We start from the raw sequence: 20,978 nt of genomic DNA, 5'->3' as shown, positions 1-20,978 counted from the left end.
TCAAATCCCATCTGAAACTCAGATTTTTTTCTGAGTTTTCAATTAATGCCATTTCTATCAGTGAATATTCCATTCTTTATAACTATATAATTAATAATAGTTATTTGGCAGGAATATACATTGTGATTAAGTTAGTAACAAGATGGTTTACATGTATCTCTAGATTCCACAATCATAGGCAATTACCACTAGTAGCAATCAGCCATTGAGCAGATAAAATAAAAAATAAATTTTTGAAAAAGCAAATGTCTAGAAATCTATTCATTTATTATTTCATGGTCAATAATTTATTATTAACTTTTAAATGTTGCCGGCAATGACAATGACAGATGAAGCTGTTGACCAAGCAGGGAATCATAAAGTCACAGACAGAATGTGCACCTAACAATGGCTACTTTCTTATTCCATTGTATGACAAGGTATGTAACTGATGTGCATACAGTTCAACCCCTATTAAACGGCCACCCTTGGGGAAATAATGTGGCTGCTTAGAAGGGGGTTGGCCACTTAATAGAGTGAAAAACAATTGGCAAGTCCTCATTGGGGTTTTGATTTCTGGCTGCCTAACAGGGGTGGCCATTTAATAGGTGGATTGGGGGTTCGACTGTATTAAAAAAAGAAGACCTTATTTGACATGCATGTGTATGTATAGAATCAGTGTATTAAAAGTACTTTTGCAATGAAGATCTTAATTTTGAATGCCCAGTTTTATTATGAAACTTTTGTACCATAATATTTTGGTAATAATGTATGTATTTAGTATTTTGAGATATTGTCATAGTCTGTGCATGATTACTGTACCTTTCAATAACATGTAAACTAAAAATCAAAACCCCAAAAATAAGCCAAACAATGATTATGTTTTTCACTGGTGTCAAATTAATATTGTCACATTGACAATCAACAAACCTTAATAGAGAAACATACAGAAAGGCTCAAAACCCTAGACATGACCTTTTGAACTCGGCAAAATACATTTCTGTTTCTTGAGAGGTCTGCCAAATGAATATGACTGGTGTAAGAGAAATATGCAACCATTGATTCAGCAGTGATGGAGTGATTTTTTATTGTTGTTGTTGTTGTTTTTTTTTTTTCAGGGAACATTTGTACTTAAGATTGAGCCTCCTGTTGGTTGGAGTTTTGGTACGTACATTTTTACTGTAGAAGTTTATGATCCATCAAAATAATTATTAATATGTTATTGTTATTGCTCCTTTTTCATCTGCTGCAGAGGACCAACACGTTAATCAAGCATAATTGGATTGTATGTTGTGTTGCAGATCCAAATAGTGTGGAGTTAAACATAGATGGCACTACAGACAAGTGCAGTAAAGGAGAAGACATTAATTTCATTTTCACAGGCTTCACACTCTCTGGAAAGGTGGGTTTTAAAGCATATTTTATTATACATACATGTACATGAATAACAACAGAATTAACCTTTTCATTGTTCAATGTGTTCCTTAATAAAACTCAGGGAAGGTGTTGCAGAATTATATTCAGACATGCATGGTAAGGATTGATATGTAGGTGTGGATAGAGGTTTTGCACAGGAGCCATGTGGCATGGTAGGAACAATGAAAATGGTTTGCATTAGAAAGAACATTTTTTCCCATAGGAAAAAGAATCTATTGTTCCTGCCATCAACATGGCTGCCGTGCAAAACCTCTATAAGCAAATTTTCAGTATTATGTATTACATATGACTTGTTGTCTCAGTGACTTGGAGAGAAAATATCAAGGCTATCAAATGTTACACTTTTCATTACAAATAATTTGTAATTGGATAATTATAATATAATTATGTATTACATGTTTTCTTAATTTTACAAAAACAGGTGATCAGTAAAGGGAGAGAACTTGGTCCATCTGGAGTAGAGATTTCTCTGCAAGGATCCTCAGGTTTGTTGCAGACATACTAAAGTCTATTTCAACTTGTATTTTGCATATAATTACATCCCAGTACTTTCAAGCATTATGTGCTAACTGTGAGCCAACTAAACATCTTTTAGGTGACAAAGAAAGGAAGACAGTAACAGCTGAAGGAGGATTGTAAGTACTCTACATCTTAAAAGGTGGGAGGTGCTGTAGCCTCCTGGTTAGTGCACTCAACTCTGGCTGGCCAAGTGGTCTGGGTTCAAGCCCTGGCTGGGGACATTGTTTTGTGTTCTTGGGCAAGACACTTTACTCTCACTGTACCCCAGGTGTATAAATCTGTACTCTTGAATTTATTGCTGGGGGTAACCCTGTTATGGACTAGCATTCCATCCAGGGGGGAGTAGAAATACTCCTAGTCACTTCATGCTACAGAAACCGGGATAGGTTCTGGGCTGATGGGCCACTTGGCTCATATGCATACTTGACCTTTTACTCTATGTGTACATCTAAAAATACATGTACACTGTAGTAATAGTGGAAGATTTAAATGAATAATGTACATGTTGTAGCGTTTACAATGTACATGTGCATGCATAATTATGCAGAGAGAGACTATTAATAAGTGTCTGTTCTTGGGAGGTTTCTGTCTGTCTATATAACATCTTTAGACAGAAGGTGTGTCTCTATTTGATGGTATTGATATTACATACCACCTTGTTGAATTATTTAGTTTCAGTTTTACTCGTGTCATGCCTGGCAAATACAACCTGAAGGCTTCCCATGCGTCATGGAGTTTTGAAAATGTGAGTAAAAAGCAGGGTAGGAAAAAAAAAGTGACATCCACTGCCCCAATGGGCCAGTGAATTTCAGTTTTCACCTGCCCCCACTTAAATATTATTTGCCAAACTGGCAGCCAGTATGAAAATCAGAGGACAAACGCAAACCAAGTTTGCTTGGAAAGAATGCTTTAGAGTGCATTTTGAATTCATGTTAAGGTGCATTAAAATGTACGAGCTTGGGAATTTTTTCACTGCTTTGGTTACTTTGTGAAAAAAGTAACAGAAGTTAATGATCTGGTCAAAAACAACATACCCCAATATGAATATGAATGTGAAGTGTTGTCAAGGAGAGAAGTCCGGTGAAAAGGGACTCACTTACAAACGAGTTCAGGATGGTTCTCAGTACATGTAGAATGTGAACTGCACTGTATATTGGTTGGTCTAGTTGTATATTTGTTTATTTATTTGTTTATCTATTTATTTATTTTTGTTGTTTAGGCTGAAATAGAAGTTTTGGTTGAGTCCAGTAATGTTGATGTTATGGACAAGATGATTGTGTCTGGTTATGATGTAAAAGTGAGTTAAAGACTTTGAAATTTTTGTTACATGTAATTTAACGTTTTGCTAGTATATCATACATGTACCACAGTGTTTGTAGAATGTACTGTTACAGTAGCTTTGAATTGGTGTATAAATCAGTACTTCCAATTGATGTAAAATGATTTTAATATATAAAAACAGAAATGTAAAGTTTGTGTACAATAATAATTATTGTAGAGCCGAGTAGAATGATGTAAATCTGTCAAAGAAAAGCTGCAAATTCGTATGCATTGTGCGCAAATCATTGGCTACTTGGCACTGGTCAATACATGACTCTGACAAAGAGACTAGATTCTTCACTTTATCTTGCCTTCAAGTCATTCTTGTTTAATAGATGCTATTTTTTTGTTATCTCAGGGTCATGTGTTAAGTGATGGTGAACCTATTCAAGATGTGGGATTTCTTCTGTTCTCTAAATCTGTTAGTCAGAAGGTAGATGGAATTTATATTACTTATAATAGGAGCTCTGTCATGGTATTTCACTTATTTTGGCCACATACAAAATTACCTTTAAATTGAAGGAAACCTGAAAATATAGTAGTTTTATTAGTGAGATAAAAAAAGCACCAAAGAGATAGTAAGGATTTAAGGTTCAAGATGGAGAAGATTGACACTGATTACAAATGGCAAACTTGAAAAATGTAGGCTAATCTTTTCAAGGTATGTGAACTGTGACATAGCAAAAAACAAAATCTATGCAATCCGTACTAAATATTAAATATTGTTTCCCCAAGAGATCAAAAAAGTTGACACTCCGCTGTACTTGTTTCCCAAATTGTGATGTCTCTTTTATGATGGTGTGGACGTCTAAAAGCAAGATCTGTGCAAACAATCTTATTGGCAAAATTGTGTTGAATTTCAGAACTTACCAGGATGTGAAGAGATTCCTGCTGATGTGATAGAAATCATTAAAAAGAAAACTGAAGTTGATACGCCATTGTGCCGCATGAAGTCAGGTGTTGATGGGCTGTTTGTGTTTCCAAGTGTCCCGAGTGGAGAGTACACATTGGTAATGAAATACTGTGTACATATATTTGTTATGAAATTGTGTTGTTTTCTATTTTGGACAAAGCTCAAGGGTTATATGCAGAATAAATATGGATGTTTTTTTTCCAACGTTATGCTTCAGTTGTTATTAAATAAATGTTAATGTACTGGTATTTCTTTGTTTCACTGCTGTTGATGTCTCTATTATTCCAGGTTCCATATTACCAAGGAGAGCTCATTACATTTGATGTGGTTCCCTCTAAACTCACCTTTTCTGTTAATTACAAAAGTGTTGTGTTAAAGGTAAGAACTGAACAGCACTTAATGTATAATTTCCATTTAATGTACACATGTACATGACTCCATATATTTTTACTTATCAGCAACAATTATAGTAATAACTTGTTTCGTTATGGCCCCAAATGATTTACCCAGGCTGCAAGTAAACAAAAGTAAACATTAAAAATATTTACTATTAAATTGCAGGGATTTCATTTAGTGCTGGGTCACTGCGGAAATTGACTGGCTGTGGGGTCACTTTTGCCTGCCTGTTTCTTTTTTGTTTTTGTTTTTTACTGTAAAGAAGTTCAGTTCAAAATTTTTTGCCCACCTGTGAAAACCAGTTGCCCTCCTGTTGAAAATATTGATGAAACCCCTGTTACTTGTACTAATTAATGCAATTTTGTTGAAAACTGACATTTTAAGACAGTTTGACTACTCCAAGTAAGGTCACCCAAGCAAATGTTTTGTACATGTTTTTTTGTTGGCCAAAAGTGTTTGCCTATTAAAACATTAGAAATGGTCACAAATTCATTGTTTCTGTAGTGTGCAGCTTGCTCAGATTGATAATTTTGTTAGAAATCTAAATTGCGAACATCCAAAGTTTTATTTGTCAATGTGCTCAGAATTTTGTCCGATGACTTTGGCTGGAGCAGTTGCAGTGCAAACTTCACAAACCTCTTACTCAGAATTGGTATTTTGTCCTTGCAGACTCCATTTCAAGTGCATGGATTTTCAGTCACTGGTCAAATTCTTACAGCAGAGGTAAGATTTAGTCTAATGCATGGGGTTATATTAACATACTAGTTACTAATACAAGACATAAAGTGGAATCCCGATTTCTCAAACCATCCATTTCTTTAACCTCTTGATTACTCTTATCAAAAGCCACTTCCCTCCCTCACTCGTAAAGTGAAATTCTACCCACAATTTCATGAACTACCAGGGATTTTTCAAACCACTTTTCATTTTCCTTAAAAGTTCAAAAAATCGGGATATTCGGGGCTGTCATTAAGTTTTGAGTCGCCTGTACCCTTGTTCTCCACACCTGTAGCAAACTTGTTACTTTGTGGGTGAATACTTTCAACAACAGGCAATTTCACCTGTAACACCAAGGGAAAATCAAGCATACTCAGCTGTAGCAGGTGTTTATGGGTTATGGCCCTTAATGATAGCCCTGGTATTACTGTACTTGTAAGCAGCAGTCAAATGGTTCACTTACATACGTGTTCACACACATTGAACCATAGACTTGAATGTAGACTTTAACTTAAGGCTATAAAGTGTATTTCATGAATTATGGAATACACATAAAATTTAAATGTACTATTCGTGTTTAAGGGTCAAGGCATTGCAGACGTTACAATTTCAGCTGGTGAAGACCTCACGGCAACTACAACTGCAGAAGGTGTCTATGTATTGAACAATGTTACAGCTGGGGGTTACACTATTCAGGTAGGAAAACAACAAAAATTTTAACAACACAGAAAACTATTCATTTTTAATGCATTACTACAAAAAAATTCCAAGCAGAAAGTAGGAAACAAGGTTAAGAAGAGAAGCAAGGGCTACATGACTTTGTTTCATTTAGTTCTTGGGAAAGACATGTCCAGTCCCACAGTTTCCCATCCATCCAGGAGTACTATAAAATTATATAAGGACACCAGCAAACATTTTGCATGCGTACACTGTAAACTTCTACAATTAATTTGTGGAAAAAGTGTTGAAACACATCACTGTATTTTTTTTTTTTCAGTACATGTTGGAAATATTTTTCTCCCCTCTTTCTCAAACAATGTTGCTTTTTCTACCCTAAGACTGCACAGACCACAGTACCTGTAAAACCCCAAATTAGGGGGAAAGAGGGGGGGGGGGGGGTGCAGTAATTTTCTTTAAGTGTCTCAATCACTTTTGTCACCCACTATATGTAGCTTCATTATGCTACAGGAACTGATGCAAATTGAGCTGTAAGGCTTATAACTGCGGGGGAGGGGGGGGGATGTTTCAGATTATTCAGTGAGTAACTGTTCATGATATTGAAATAAATTTTCATTTTTACAGGCAAATAAAGAACACTACTTTTTTAATCCAGTGAAAGTTCAAGTGACTCCAAACACTCCCAGGCTTCCGGTGATCACTCCCACATCGTAAGTGGAGACTGGAGTGTTTTATTTTCTTTCATACAGTGGCCTTGCATGTTAGTTATTGTTTTGTTATTTGAATGTACAACTTTAGACTGGATGAATGCAATTCAGAGAGCAAAAGGGTTAAAGGATTCAATGTCACACAAAGATGTTGCTCATTATTTTAAGCTGATTTTAAATTCCAAGCATAAGGCAGCAGACAACAGCCCGTCTTCTGATAATGCCCTCATTCTGATAAATTTGTCATTTGAACTGGTGAAAGCATACCTTGGTCTGGCCTGACAAAAATGGTGTAGCGAAATCAAAAGGTCAGGTCCAGCTTATTTGAAACAGGATGTTAGATGTTATGTGGTAATTGAATGCAATCTAAGGAAAAAACAAGGGGGATAATTTGACCCCCTAGAATGACCCCACCCAGATGTACCACTGAGTATAAGGACAACCTGAGACAGGGGGTAACCAGCTTCCCCTACCCTGGGGTAACTTTTAATGAGCAAGTGTCTTATCCTGGGGGAGGGAGGGGGGCACTTGCATGAGCAATATTCCTAACTAGTCACTACAAATATATATTTTTGACTTATAGGAGTTGACTACTGCCATTTGCACTTGCACAAAAACCTGTCCAATCAATTAAATTTGAGAATGTTCACTTGAATAATTATTATGGACATGATTGCATGAATTTACAGCAATGAATTACCAGTACAGTAATTAATTTGTTTTTCTCTTATTTCCAGATATCACCTGTGTGGAAATTTAAAGTTTGATGAGTTTCCTCCTGGAGTTAGTCTGGTATGTATTTTTGGAGATGATTTTACATCAAAATGTTTCGTTCCCTAACTTTACTACATAGTTTGTTGTGGAAGTGGAAAAACAATTCACAAGGCTGTAAATAATGTCCCTGATGTAGCAAATTCCTTAATTTTGCTATGTTCGTATCCCCTACATGAAATATGTACCTTTATGTTTACAACTTGTGATCTGCATGCAGGTCTAGCACATTAAGCAATATATCAATTTCTTAAATTTTACAGACATTAGTTTTGGTGATGGGAAGGGAGTTCCAATGTACATGTAGTCAATGGAGGCAGGGGTTAAATTCTATACTGCCATACATTATAAAATTATTGTCCTTGTAACATGTAACAAAATGAATCTTATATTACTTTTTACAGTTAAAAGGACGCAAAATGATTTTACAAACAGAAGGTGCATCAATTGCAACGAGATCAATTTCTACCTCAGTGGATGGAAATGGTGACTTTTGCTTCAAAGTACCGCCAGGGGTCCATACCATTCAGGTAATAGGTTGCACTGTAAATGCAATTGTATTTGAATATTAGTATTTTCATTGTTAGTTCTGCTCTGGCTTATGATCCTCAAGCCTGTACTGAACAACATCAATCTTGCGTCTAATTTAAATGTATAGTTTTTATTACTTTGCAAAAATGATAAAAGTATGTTCTAAAAGGTTTTGTTTTTTTTCAATTCTTCAACTTTGATACTCTGGTGTGTAGTGCTAGAGAGTGTGATTGCAAAGTTGTCAAATTGTTTTTGGCTGCTTTGTCAATACCAGTCTGACACTAATTTTGTACAGACACATTTTACAAGTGATATTTTTTACATGTACAACACTGCATGTGACAGACTTCTGCTTGGCCTACTTACTGACTGATTGTTTTATATCTTTGAATGTTCTAGCCTGTCATAACAATGCAAGAAGTTTCTGCTGGCTTGGCATTAACACCCAAGGAACAAGTAGTGACCGTGACAAACAGTCCTGTTCTTGGCATGGCATTCTCACAGTTCAGGGCAACCGTTGCTGGAACTGTAAAATGTATTGGTAAGTTGTTGCCAGCAAAACGTAGATTGTGATTGGTGTTGGGAAGGGAAGATGTAGATCAACCCAGATGGGGAAGTGCTAAGAATTTTATGGGGGAGAGACTGAGTATTTTGGAGGGGGAAGGTGTTCAGGGCCGTCATTAAGGTTTGAGTCACCTGTAGCTTTGATCTTCACACCTGTAACAAACTTGTAACCTTTTGAGGGAATTGTATCAACTACAGGTAAGCTCATCTGTAATATCAAGTGTACATCAGACATACTTAGCCGTAGTAGGAGTGTCATGGACCCTATTGACAGCCTCGGTTGCTGCGTAGTCCAGGAGGACTCAGAGGCACTGAGTAGTCTGGTGGAGGGGAGATGCTGAGTAAGATGTACACATGTAAGTCTCAAGAGTATGTGCAGCTGTTAATGGACAAAAGCAGTTGAAGATGGAAGTATATACACAATGTTACTCTTACAATGTATTTGAAGTCTTATCTGAGAATTAGATGGCTCATCCCAGCAACATTTCTCTTATCTGGACAAATGGATGACTTTCTTAATTATCAGGAAAAAGAAAAAAGGACTTTTAAATTCAGAAAATAAAAAAGAAGGGAAATGTTAGCAATTTTCTCGACTCTTTCTTTCCTTTTACTGCACAGGTGGTTCCTGTACCGGGGTTTCAATTTCACTTCAATCATTGTCAAACCCAAATCTGCCCAAAGCAGAGGCCCAGGTATTTGACTGTTGTATTGAATAGACCATTTTTACTGATACAGTCTATTTGAATTAATTTTTTTTTTCATTTCTTTTTTATTATGAATTTGCATAATTATTCTTCTGTTGATTTTGAACAGGTCACTGATACCTCTTTCATGTTTAAAGATGTTTTTCCTGGAAAATACAAAGGTATTACTGACAAGTCTTAAATTTGTGAAAAGATGAATTGAATCTACGTGTACCAGTGTATACAAGGTAGATATAATTTGATGGAGCTGAACGGGAACTTTGACGTACATGTACATAACAACAGCAGCTGTTGAGCAAAATGACTAGAATTAAGGATACACAACTGTAACTGCACAAATTGTGTGTGCGCTTCCTTACTGTGCATGCAATTTGCATTCCACAGAATGAGAGTTTTTAAAGTGACAAGTATAATGAATGATGATTTTCATTGCAGCATTAGTACTCGAAGAATCTTGGTGCTGGGAAAATTCATCTTTGGAGTTTGAAGTGGCAGAAGCAGATGTCACTGACCTACAGTTTGTGCAGTCAGGATTTATTTTAAAATGTATCCTGTCTCATGACATCACATTGGTAAGTGCTTAATATTAATTATGTATTAATAATAGATAATTATTAATTATGATAATAATGATTATGAATAATAACTCATAAATAAGTATTTCTCTTTCTTAACTATTTGGTATTGAGTATAAATTTGTCTTGTTTGCTCACTCAAAAAGATGCACTTGGTAATAGTTTGTTTTCTTCATAGTTCTTTTCACTGGAATCTGGTAAAGAAACTGTGGACTCCTTTGACTTACCAAAAGGAACTAAAACATTTTGCTTGAAGGAACCAGGTAGTGTATTCAAAACATCAATGTCCCACTTAAACGTCATGCATAATGCACATGTACATGTCATAGTACCAAAGATCGAAGGAGACTCTGCTCGCAGCCTAAAGCTTAAGCCCAACTGGCTCACAGCTCTCAGCACTTAACTCTAGTGTCTGTTTGAAGTGACTAGGAGAACTGCTACCCCACCCCCCCCCCCCCCTGGATGGAATGCTAGTCCATCACAGGCTACTCCATGCATTCTGTCAGGTTGCCCCAACAGTTCACCAAGAAGTACATAGATGGGTGCCATTTATACACCTGGGTGTTTAAAATGTACCTGTTAAGACGTTTGTGGCTCTTTCATCGCTTTTCTTTCAAAAGCACCTTCCAGAGACAGTGCCTTGTATCAAACAAATAGGTCAATTAAATTGAAAACACATTTGCTTGAAACATTCCATGTAAAAACGTAGACACATGTACACATTGTATACCTTTTATTAATTTGGTGTTTTCTGGAAGAACCCTTGATGGAATACTCTTATTTTTTTTTGTTTTTTTTTTTTTGTTCAATAGGAGTTTACAATCTGATGCCTCGTTCTTGCCATCAGTTTGAACAAGAAGTGTTCAAATACAACACGTAAGTTTTATATTTGACTTGTTGTATGCCACTCACTGTGTGTAAATTTATCGTTAGATGTTTCCTCGTGAACGTTTTCAATATCATCTTGTTAACCTCTTTACTTAGCCTTCTATTTGTGGTTGGTTTTTAAACTTTTCGGCTGTTTATCATCCACGCGACAAATTTCGAAAGAAGATGCAGTGATTGGAATATTGCAAATTTTTATCCTTTTCATTTGGGGTATTTCCTTTTCTAAAACAGAGCATTAGTGGACCCAAGCATAGACAAAAAAGTTGATTTAAATTTTGCTGCTGTTAATTGTTTTTCAGCTCAATTTCGTCTTTTAAAACCGTTTAATGGTATATGTTGCTGAAGGTTCTACAATTTCAGCATTGCGAAAGAAATGTTTTCTGTTTTCAAAGAGCTTTCCTTTAACTTTTAAAACAACTAAAAGGAAGCAAGTTACCTTTCTGTACTGCAGCTTAATTCTCTAAAAAGCACTGGTCTGTGAACCAATCAAATCATGTATAACATGACTATTTCTAGCTCACACTGTTTATTATTGTTTCAGCTCTGCCCCCTCCGTGCTTACATTAACTGCTGTCAAGCATTTGCTCTCTGGAACAATCAAAACCCTGCAACACACAAGTGATATCACAGTACAAATCAGGTGAGCCTTTTTAAACACTGTACGTACAGTGTGATACAGTAAGCTTGATAGTTAATTAGCGAATCAAAGTCTAGATCAAAGGAGTGTATTTAAAGCCTGGCCATTGGTTTTCGTTGTGTTATGTAGCAACCAAAAATTCCAAGAATTTCGAAATGGGGACAAATGATACGGATAATTCCTGGGAAAGTTTACAGAACATCCGGAAATTGTCCAATTTGCGAAAAGCGAACCATTCAACCGAAAACTTGGGAAATTACGGGAGGAAATTTAAATGGAACGCAAATTTCCGAAAATTCCGGAATACCTCGCAAGGTTGTCCTCTTTACCGGAAATTTCGGAAAATCTTGTTCCATTCGTCACTGGGAATTTCGAAAATTCAACTCGGGATTTTTTATCGAATTGAAAGCGCCCATTGTTACTACTTTTCGGTGCTTAATTTTCGCGATAGCTGAAAAACAAATGCGAAATTAAAGACGCGCGAGAAAAGGTCAAATTACTTTCGATACTTGAGTGAAAACTGCTCTGTGTGACAGAATTGACCTGCTTACTGTTTCTTAATTACAAGATCTCTGAAATCCAAGGAGGTCACAAGCATTGGACCACTAAAACTGGAATCAAAGGAAGAGAAAGAGGCAGGGGATTTAAATAGCATTAAGCCCGAGGAACAGAAACACGAGCTTTTATACAACTTTTCACACTGGGGAAGGTAAATGTATAAAATTATTTTGTTGAAATCTTTGGTTACATTCGCAATTCAGTTGGAAGTACAGTAGTGTTATAGACGCTTAGTCTGTTTGCCTCCGGTTTTCAGTTGTATGTTGTTCTTGAGCAAGTTGCTTTACTCTCACAGTGCATCTCTCCACCCGGGTGTATTACTGGCAAATTTGGGGGGAAATCCCGTCAAAATGCCGGGCTGAAAGGTTACCTCCCATCCCGTCCCATCCCGCCCCATCCCGTCCCATCCCGTCACATCCCGTCCCGTCTATTCTCGCCTTATCTCGTCTTGTCCCGTCTGTAATGGACTAGCATTCCATCTTGGGTAGAGGGGTGGGGTGGAATTTCGGACTGTAAAAGTGGCCGCCCCCTTCAGAGTTAAACGCCTGACTTCCGGGTCACAGCGCTCCAACAAAGCTTTACTTTGTTTTCCTCTACTTACCGTTACGGGCTTTTCTTCAATTAGTTTACAGATATTTTTGATTTGTCTATATCTCACACTAATTATGCCTCTTCTTGATAGTTATTGTTGAATTGTATGTAAACGCCCTAAGAGAGTCTCTTGTGTTTAGGCGTGGTGAGGAATTTGAAGTTACTCCAGCTTCATCAGAGTTGCTGTTTTACCCTGCAAGCAGAGTTGTCACCATTTCAGGTACGAGAACCACTTTGCAATTAAAACTGTTTAAATAATGAAAGGAGCGTCAGATCCATCAGTCTCTTCTTGATCTAGCAAGGGACTTTGTGTTGTATTCTTCCGGCAAGACACTGGAAAGCGATCAAACTTTGTGATGTTATCTTTGTTCCATCGACTTAAAAGACGAATTGCGGCACTGTTTTCTTTGAAACTTTAGTTACGTCGGTTTCTTGCGAGCAGTATATTCCATACTAACTGGTTTTGTCAGTGCGATTCTCGAGAAAAACAAGGCATGTTTACCTTCTGTTAGTCTACCTAGCTAATGGTATTTTGCGCGCAAGTACTTTGTTCCAGAGGCGAAGGTGAAAATTCTCTCGCGACTCTGCAGCCGAAACAAACCACTCGCGTGCTTAATCCCGCCAGCACACTTGCAAACGAGGAATACGATTTTTCTACTTCCTCAGATGACTGTCCAGCAGGTTGGGCTGAATTTGAAGGGCGGAAAGGTGTCTTCATCGAGGGTCAAGTTGCTCCTCCTTTGAGCGGCGTCCAGATTGTCATTTCACCAGGCGGTGACAAGCCCATTGCTGACATCACAGTCCAAACAGACAGTAATGGAAAATACCGGTTTGTTTGCTTGTATTTTGAATATGAATATGAGTATGATTACGAAATTGGACAGAAATCTCATGTTTGCTGACATTGGTGTCATTTTTTGTGTGTGTCAGGGTGGGCCCCCTTCATGGAGGAATTGAATACTTCCTGGTAAGTGTTGTGTAATGAACGATTATCAACCGCACGGTTGTGACAAATAAACTGAACTCGAATTACTTTAATTAAAAAAAACCGTCTAGAGCTAAGAAGGTGTCAGAGAATACAAATCTATCTAATCCCTCACCTCTAAGACGCAACGCCATTCAATAATATATGTCGTCACTATCGATTGTTCCCTCCACTCCAAGATCATTGACCCCTTGAGACGGTATTTCACTCTAAAAGCTGAGATTAAAGGCAATATATGTCTTGTTTACATGTAATATGTATGCACCAACGAAGATAAAGACATCATTCAATTCTTTGCTTGATTGTTGATGACGCTGAAACCTTGGACTAAAAAGAAAATTGTCCCCTAAATACGATCCTTGATAGGAATGGAGCCATACTAACACCTAGAAAATCAGTGGTATGAATCATAAATAGTATACAAGGCGAATTTGACCTAACGACATCTGTAGAGTGAAGAACCTAAAAACGGCCGTACGATATTTTACCGTCTGTACTACTGGTTGATCTCTAATAATCCACACAATCCTGCACCAATGCACCAATGTACGTAAGGCATTGTTTTAGAGTACACACGAGTAATAAAAAATGTTTTACGCTTGCTCTAGTCTCAAAGATCGCAAGCTAAGAAAAACGAATTTATTCAAAGCACTTTTGAAAATTAAAAGCCTAATTTTTTTATCGTTCACAGTTGCATGTGTTATGCGGTTTCTGGTGATGTAATGTTTTATCTCATTCTGTTGACCCCCTTCTCAGGCTGCAAGCAAACAAGGTTTTATACTCAGCCCTGTGGCTGGCAGGAAGGGAGATTTTCAAGCATTGAAACTTGGACAAATTGACATTGTGGTAAGAAGAATGAGCATTGAGTGAAAATAGTCAAATGTCACGTGGGTGAATGTCTTTGGACCGTATCCAAATGTACGCTTACCGGAGAAGTTTGTTAATTGGGTTTCGGGTGGTTAAAAGGTTGGCAGAAAATATTATATTATTGAGAAACTGGACTTTGGTCTCGATGAAATTCGACTGATTTTATCTGGATCGTCAACACTTTCTTTCCGTCTGAAAAAGACGGAAATCTCAACATGAAGATCGCGTTCGGGACAAACGATGATCTCACAACGAGGCCAGTTAATTGATATCGACCTGACCTGAGACTTAGACAACTTAGCACAGTCATTAAATTTATTGATTAAAAAGGAAAATGTAAAACGTTTAATTAGTTGCTATAAAGCAGATAATTCTTCAAGGCAGAAGGGACAAAAAAGCGAGGGGAAATAGTTATCACGCGAAACTTAGACGTACATTCTCTTCCCATTTTTAATGCTCCCTACTTCCCGTACAAAGAGAAAAGAAGCGGTGTCTTCTCAAAAATTACCTCAATGGCCCCTTCCACCCTACGCCGGAGGAATTTGAAAACGCAACAATCACCGGTCATTTATCATTTGTGTTTGAGTAAAACTCGGGCGGGGGAATACCGTGATCGTAACTTCATCGTTTACGAAAAGCTTCGTTTTCAAAATGTTTTTGCGTCCACACTAAAACGGAAAGCCGGCGTTTTCAAACTCCTCCGATGTGGAGAGCGTTTTCGTAAAGCTCCGTTTCCGTGACGGATTAGTGTGGACGGAATGCCTAACTGGAGAAATAAAGCTCCGTTTTCAAATTCCCTCTGTGTAGTGTGGACGGGTCCTGAACTAAGCAATTTCCTGAGAAACATTGTTTGAGGACATGTACGTTTGCTCTGTCATCTAAACCACGAAAGAAAAATTTCAATTTTTCTTCTTGTTGTTAACAGGTGTCTGATGACAATGATCAGCCGTTATCTGCAGTTCTGTTGTCGCTGAGCGCGGGTCAGTTCCGTAGCAATAACCTGACTCTTGATAATGGTACTATGGTGTTTGCTAACTTGGTAAGTCGTGACTTCATGAGCGCTTTGCACGCACAAGAGCTACTGAGCAGATATTAACACAATGGTCTGTTTGTTTTGTAGGGTCCAGGACAGTACTTTTTTCGTCCGATGTTAAAAGAGTACACCTTCACACCCGCTTCTCAGGTCTGTAGCGCTGTTTAATTCATAAAAGGGTTAGGTCACTTATTTGTAAGTAATTTCAGCTCTACCACAGAACCTACTTAGGTCAATACTGTTGTGCCCTTGGGCAAGATACTTTATCCCTTCAGTGCGTTTCTCAAACAGAATTTTAAATAGATATGCTAGGCGAGGTAGGACGGTGGGGGGGGGGGGGGGGAGCTGTGATGGACTAGCATCCCTTCTAGGGGAGAGGAAATATCTAGCAATACTTACAGTCGGTAAGCTAAGCGAGTTAAGCGCCAGTAATGATCAAGCTGGAGGGGATGTGTCCACTGTTTTGTCGTCTCCCTCCTGAACTGTTCACTTGTTTAGTGCCTAATTCTTGTGCACTGTTTTGATCTGTTAACAGATGATAGACGTTGGTGAAGGTGCGACTGTGATGATACATGTCAAAGGCAAAAGAGTTGCGTTCAGGTAAACTAACGCTCGTGTCAGACTTTGTAGTATCACACAATTGACCTGGTTTGTTGTCTATCATGGTCAGTCCGATGTGCTTGTGTGGGCGTGTGTTGTAGTAGACTCAAAACTAACTGAAAACCCCAAGTCAGTAATGTTCATTTTAAGGGGAGCAAATTCATCGTTTTGTTTCTTAAATGAGGTACAGAATTTTCAGAAAATAAAGAAAAGCCCAGATTAATAGTCTACCGTAAAATTTTAAAGTTCCGAAACTAACCACAAAAGTTTCACGGTCGTTAGCAAATCCCTAAAGTAGATACACACCGAAAGTTACGACGAAGATAGTACCCTCAAATATATATTAACTGGTTATGAGACTCAATGGAAGTGGAACTTTTGAAGATAGAAGCAAACTGTACCAAATGATAAGATATTTGTCATTGGTTGTTAACTTGATTTATTAGCGTGGTCGTAATGTTTGTAAGGAGAGATCATGTTCTTTCTTTGCAGTTGTTTCGGTCAAATATCATCCCTAAATGGGGAGCCAGAAAAAGGAATAGCTATCGAGGTTGGTATTTATGTGCTCCGAAATAACAGGTGTTGTATTCAAGTTTATTTGTGCCTTTCTGTTTCTATGTCTGTAAGGCTTCTTCTTATGTGCTTTGGTTCCATTTACAGGCTGTCGGCCTCGATAGCTGCGAATCTTTTCAAGAAGAAACAGTTTCTGATCAAGAGGGTCAATATCGTTTGCGTGGACTTCAGGTTTGTTAAAAAAATATCTGTTACGTTAGGTTCATAGCAAATCAGTCATCCGTCTCTGGTTTTATATTTTGCTGTACTCGATACTCGGACAACCAGTCAGGGAAAACGTGTTATGCTTTTAACCAGTCAGAGGCGAGACAAACACCAGACATACCTACGTTTTCCCGCCCTTAGCAGCAGTTCAATGTTTCCCCGCGTTTACTGTCGTCGGTATGTTTCCCGCTCGTTCTGCGACTGGCAAATTTCTTACTTAAAATTTCTCATTGATCTGTTGCGTTACTGCCATTTTTTCGTGACAGACCAGATGGGTTATTAAGTGTAAATTTAGTTTTATTTAAAAAAAAAAAAAAAAAAAAAAAAAAAAAAAAAACCTGCTGTATGACTCAATCTGTAAGGAAGTGTTACCTGTTGCTTGCGTTGTTCATGGCTGTCCACTGTTTCTTTCAGCCCGGGTGCATGTATAGAGTTCGAGTGAAGACTGGGGATAGTAATCCACACATTGAGCGAGCCTCGCCTTCGTTTATCGACATACAGGTAAAATGGCTCTCAATGAATGATGTTCAATAACTTTAATATGGTTTCTTGACCGAGCGTGAGATCCAAACCGCTGACTATACGCTAAGTTTTCTAACTGTTTATTCAGTGCTGTACTAAGTGGCTATAAAAAGTGACCATTCAAGAGAAAGCTATTGAGCAGTACTTTCATGTGGTACTGTTTATTTTTTCTGTATATCATGGTTTTTTAAGTTTTTCATATCTTTAGATGAAACCCGTGTGTCAGAACATGCAATTGAAAGCTACTGAGCGCTACTTTCTTTTTGTTTTCTTTAATTTGATATGTAACATGATTTTGACTCCAGATGAAACCTTATGTGTGTGACTTTTCAAATGAGTACCTAATACTGACGCCGTAGAGCCACCGTCTCTTTAATTTTGATATACTTTTAAACTTGAGCATGTGTGACAACAGGGGACACTGTCTAACTGTCGAATTGCTCTCCTTTCATTCCAGGTTTCTGGCTCTGACCTTCAGAATGTAAACATGATCGCTTTCCGCCATGTTAATCAATTTGAAATTACAGGCAATGTTGTGACTGACAGCCAGTTTATTTCATCTCTTAAGGTAAGGCTACTCACAGATCATTCCAAAAGTTATCAGTGCTTTCAGTTTTAGCAGCCAAATCACGCTACCAGATTCGCGGATGTCCATCAGAACACGACAAATATCTTCTAAATAGGGGTCAGAAAGTACCTCTCTCATGGTTAGGGCGCTCGTCTCCGGATCGAGCGGTCCGGGTTCAAGCCCTGGCCGGGGACATTGCGTTGTGTTCTTGGGAAAGACACTTTACTCTCACAGTACCTCTCTCTGCCCAGGTGTATAAATGGGTACCGGCGAACGTAAAGCTGGGGGTAACCCTTCGATGGACTAGCATCCCAACCAGGGGGGAGTAGAAATACTCCTAGTCGCTTCATGCTACAGAAGGCGGAATAAGCTCCGGCCTGATGAGCCACTTGGCTCGTATGCAGACTTTACCTTTAGTACCTCTCACGATGTCGATGAATTGCTCGATACTGACATAACTGTAGAGCATTCAACAGAAACAATGCCTCTAGCCTCTAACAGCTGCTACGCTATGATGACAAATCGAGTCGCAAGCTTGCGAGAGTTGCTAAACTTCCGCTAAAGAGAAAAAGAATTTCGCTTGGAAATGAATAGTCTCCTTTGAAGCCGCCATTTGGTGGTCACGAAACGTTGCTGAGGAGCATCACTTCTCAGTAGCGTGACTCCCAACAGCGTGACTTCTCAATAGGGTGACTACCCAACAGCGTGAATTCTCAGTAGCGTGGCTACTCAACAGCGTGACTACCCAACAGCGTGACTACTCAACAGCGTAGCTACCCAACAGCGCGACTATCCAACAGCGTGACTACTCAGTAGCGTGTCTACACGACGTCAAAAGGAGACTAGAGAGTAAAGGAATTAATGCAATGTTGAATTTTTTTTTTTTCTTCTCATTAGGTTACGCTGTCGCCAGAAAACAATCCCGACACGCCGGTGTTTACCACGCCCGTCAGCGTCGCCAGTTACTTCCAGTTTCCTTCCGTGCCAAATGACGGACTCGTGTACATTGTTCGTTTGGACTCTTCTCTCTCTACCTTGAATTATAATTACATTCGACCTGAATCTACTGTCACTGCCACTGGAGTGCGGGCTCATGTCACGTTTAAATTTGAACCACAGGTGAGCTCTGTATTTTGCAGACTCCTCCCCTCCCCCCTTATCTCCCCCTCCCCTCCCCACTCCTCCTCTCCCCTCTCCTACCATCCCCTCCCCTCCTTCGTCTTGCCTCGCCTCTCCTCTGCTCTCCTTACAATATAACTAATTTACATGTTAACCACTGCATTCATCTGAAAAGGGTTCAGATTTCAGGTAACTTTCGAGCTCGCCATCTTCCTCAGTCTTGCATCATTCATCATCACACTTATCCCTTCAATCTTAGAACTTCGCACATGTGGTCTCTTACATAATGAACTGAAAGAGAATCTCTTGTTGTTATTTCCTCAGCCACGTAAAGCTGAACCAGAACCAAGTCAAGGCTCGTTCCTTACCTTACCTCTGTTGGTTCTTCTAATTCTCTTAGCTGTGAACCACAACAAGGTATTGTTAAACTTTGAATGTACAAATTGGGTCTATGGCGTTTTTAGGGTGAGTTCATGTCCAACTGAGTGGTTTCGTTCCATTTCAGGTTATTCCATTTCTTCAACAAGTACCTCAACTCCTACAAGGTGTGTCTGCTGACCAACTGCAAGCTCAGATGGAGGACCCTTTCAAGAACAAGAAGAAACCAAAAGAAATACGACGAAGATAACAAAGCTTTGAGATTTAGGAATTTTTACAATTCGCTGTGTTTAATTAATAATATCAAAGTAACTTCACTAGAGACATCCGTGTTACAAACTCCACTTGGATAGAATTTTGAATTTAAAAGTTACTCCTGTCTCTTATTTTACTCGGTCTAGCTTGGGAAAAAGCTTTCTTGCTTTCCAATTGAGCTCGCCAGTGGTCTTATGTCAAGCTACCGCGCCTGCGATGTTGCCTAGTTACTAGGCCTCGATATTTCGCCTCGGTCAATTGTTTTCGGGTCACGTGGTCCGAGGCGGAAAAGGCCAATGATGATATTAAAAGGTTTTCTCTCGAGGTTGTAATCGTAAACCTGTTCCAGGCCTTCGGTTAGTTGGAAAATACACGGTTGTCAGAGGTCAGGAAATGGTCAGGGAGAGGAAAGGGGGGGGGGGGGGGGGGATGAAAATACTTTGAGGAAGGGGGAACGTCAGGTTAGGAGCCGCCACTATATTTGACATTTTGAGTCTATTTGTTCAGGGAAAAGGCAGGAAATTTTGAAAAGTGATGTCTGTGGCAACTATGAAGTAGTAACCTGCGAGTGAAAAAAAAAAAAAATTAAAAGAATATATAAACGAAGAATCCCCCCCTGTCTCCAAACCCCTATATTTGACATTTTGAGTCTATTTGTCCAGGGAAAAGGCAGGAAATTTTGAAAAGTGATGTCTGTGGCAACTATGAAGTAGTAACCTGCGAGTGAAAAAAAAAAAATTAAAAGAATATATAAACGAAGAATCACCCCCTGTCTCCAAACCCCTCACATTTACCTTTACATTTACCTTTTGCTTTTTCTTCGCGCTAATCCTGTTTGCACCGTACCCCTAACTAACCCATCGCCACAGTCGCCACTGGAATACTACTGCCGGCGAAGGTGGCTCGTACAGAACTTGCAAAGTTCTTGAACATTTGTCAGATCCTTAAAAAGTCGATAATAGTCTTTTTCTTCACAGGCAACAAAATTAAAGACAATGCTAAAGTTGCTTTGGCCCCACCTAATACTTTACTCGAGAATTCTGGGTTTGATTTGACGAGGAACAACATATTTTGTTCAAAACAACAACTATTATCCAAAATGGCAACACTCGACGAGTGCGTTGCTGGAGGCGTGCGACCGATTTTTGGCGCCAAATTAAAAGCTTAAAGAAGCAAAAGATGTCATATTTTTTCACTTTGACAATCTGATATGGTTTTTGGAATTTTAGAATCCATTTTCGTGAAAATTCAATGCCGTCTCCAGTGAGAAATCTTGGCTCTATTAAAATGGGATACACACTCTTGTCGACTCTTGCATTTTCAAAATGTCATTAACATGCCAATATTACGTTTGCTTTGGGATCGGAGTTGAACAAAAAAGGGTTTTTG

At 38.6% G+C, this 20,978-nt stretch overlaps 1 protein-coding gene across 1 annotated transcript in view; it reads left to right on the top strand.

Moving 5' to 3' along the window:
* The window catches only part of LOC110041480 (BOS complex subunit NOMO3-like), a 21,239-nt gene extending 888 nt beyond the window's left edge, over nucleotides 1–20,351 (top strand). Inside the window, exons 2-38 of the mRNA XM_089293682.1 lie at nucleotides 330–419; nucleotides 1,098–1,143; nucleotides 1,281–1,381; nucleotides 1,838–1,901; nucleotides 2,012–2,051; nucleotides 2,608–2,680; nucleotides 3,155–3,232; nucleotides 3,614–3,688; nucleotides 4,119–4,265; nucleotides 4,457–4,546; nucleotides 5,234–5,287; nucleotides 5,864–5,977; nucleotides 6,584–6,669; nucleotides 7,404–7,458; nucleotides 7,842–7,967; nucleotides 8,368–8,509; nucleotides 9,151–9,224; nucleotides 9,346–9,397; nucleotides 9,672–9,808; nucleotides 9,990–10,074; nucleotides 10,624–10,687; nucleotides 11,241–11,339; nucleotides 11,905–12,045; nucleotides 12,626–12,705; nucleotides 13,152–13,314; nucleotides 13,416–13,452; nucleotides 14,227–14,316; nucleotides 15,263–15,376; nucleotides 15,458–15,520; nucleotides 15,906–15,970; nucleotides 16,463–16,520; nucleotides 16,631–16,714; nucleotides 17,162–17,248; nucleotides 17,727–17,837; nucleotides 18,735–18,956; nucleotides 19,281–19,373; nucleotides 19,462–20,351. Coding sequence (XP_089149808.1) covers nucleotides 330–419; nucleotides 1,098–1,143; nucleotides 1,281–1,381; nucleotides 1,838–1,901; nucleotides 2,012–2,051; nucleotides 2,608–2,680; nucleotides 3,155–3,232; nucleotides 3,614–3,688; nucleotides 4,119–4,265; nucleotides 4,457–4,546; nucleotides 5,234–5,287; nucleotides 5,864–5,977; nucleotides 6,584–6,669; nucleotides 7,404–7,458; nucleotides 7,842–7,967; nucleotides 8,368–8,509; nucleotides 9,151–9,224; nucleotides 9,346–9,397; nucleotides 9,672–9,808; nucleotides 9,990–10,074; nucleotides 10,624–10,687; nucleotides 11,241–11,339; nucleotides 11,905–12,045; nucleotides 12,626–12,705; nucleotides 13,152–13,314; nucleotides 13,416–13,452; nucleotides 14,227–14,316; nucleotides 15,263–15,376; nucleotides 15,458–15,520; nucleotides 15,906–15,970; nucleotides 16,463–16,520; nucleotides 16,631–16,714; nucleotides 17,162–17,248; nucleotides 17,727–17,837; nucleotides 18,735–18,956; nucleotides 19,281–19,373; nucleotides 19,462–19,584 — 3,423 coding nt within the window. The 3' untranslated portion in view covers nucleotides 19,585–20,351. The remainder of the gene's footprint in view (nucleotides 1–329; nucleotides 420–1,097; nucleotides 1,144–1,280; nucleotides 1,382–1,837; nucleotides 1,902–2,011; nucleotides 2,052–2,607; nucleotides 2,681–3,154; nucleotides 3,233–3,613; nucleotides 3,689–4,118; nucleotides 4,266–4,456; nucleotides 4,547–5,233; nucleotides 5,288–5,863; nucleotides 5,978–6,583; nucleotides 6,670–7,403; nucleotides 7,459–7,841; nucleotides 7,968–8,367; nucleotides 8,510–9,150; nucleotides 9,225–9,345; nucleotides 9,398–9,671; nucleotides 9,809–9,989; nucleotides 10,075–10,623; nucleotides 10,688–11,240; nucleotides 11,340–11,904; nucleotides 12,046–12,625; nucleotides 12,706–13,151; nucleotides 13,315–13,415; nucleotides 13,453–14,226; nucleotides 14,317–15,262; nucleotides 15,377–15,457; nucleotides 15,521–15,905; nucleotides 15,971–16,462; nucleotides 16,521–16,630; nucleotides 16,715–17,161; nucleotides 17,249–17,726; nucleotides 17,838–18,734; nucleotides 18,957–19,280; nucleotides 19,374–19,461) is intronic.
* The last annotated feature ends 627 nt before the right edge of the window (nucleotides 20,352–20,978 follow it).

This window comes from Orbicella faveolata, unplaced genomic scaffold (genome assembly GCF_042242905.1).
Source record: "Orbicella faveolata isolate gen_17 unplaced genomic scaffold, um_ofav_v1 contig_25, whole genome shotgun sequence".
NCBI lineage: Eukaryota > Metazoa > Cnidaria > Anthozoa > Scleractinia > Merulinidae > Orbicella > Orbicella faveolata.
Note: the sequence above shows the minus strand (reverse complement) of the source record. Positions and strands in the feature narration are given on the sequence as shown.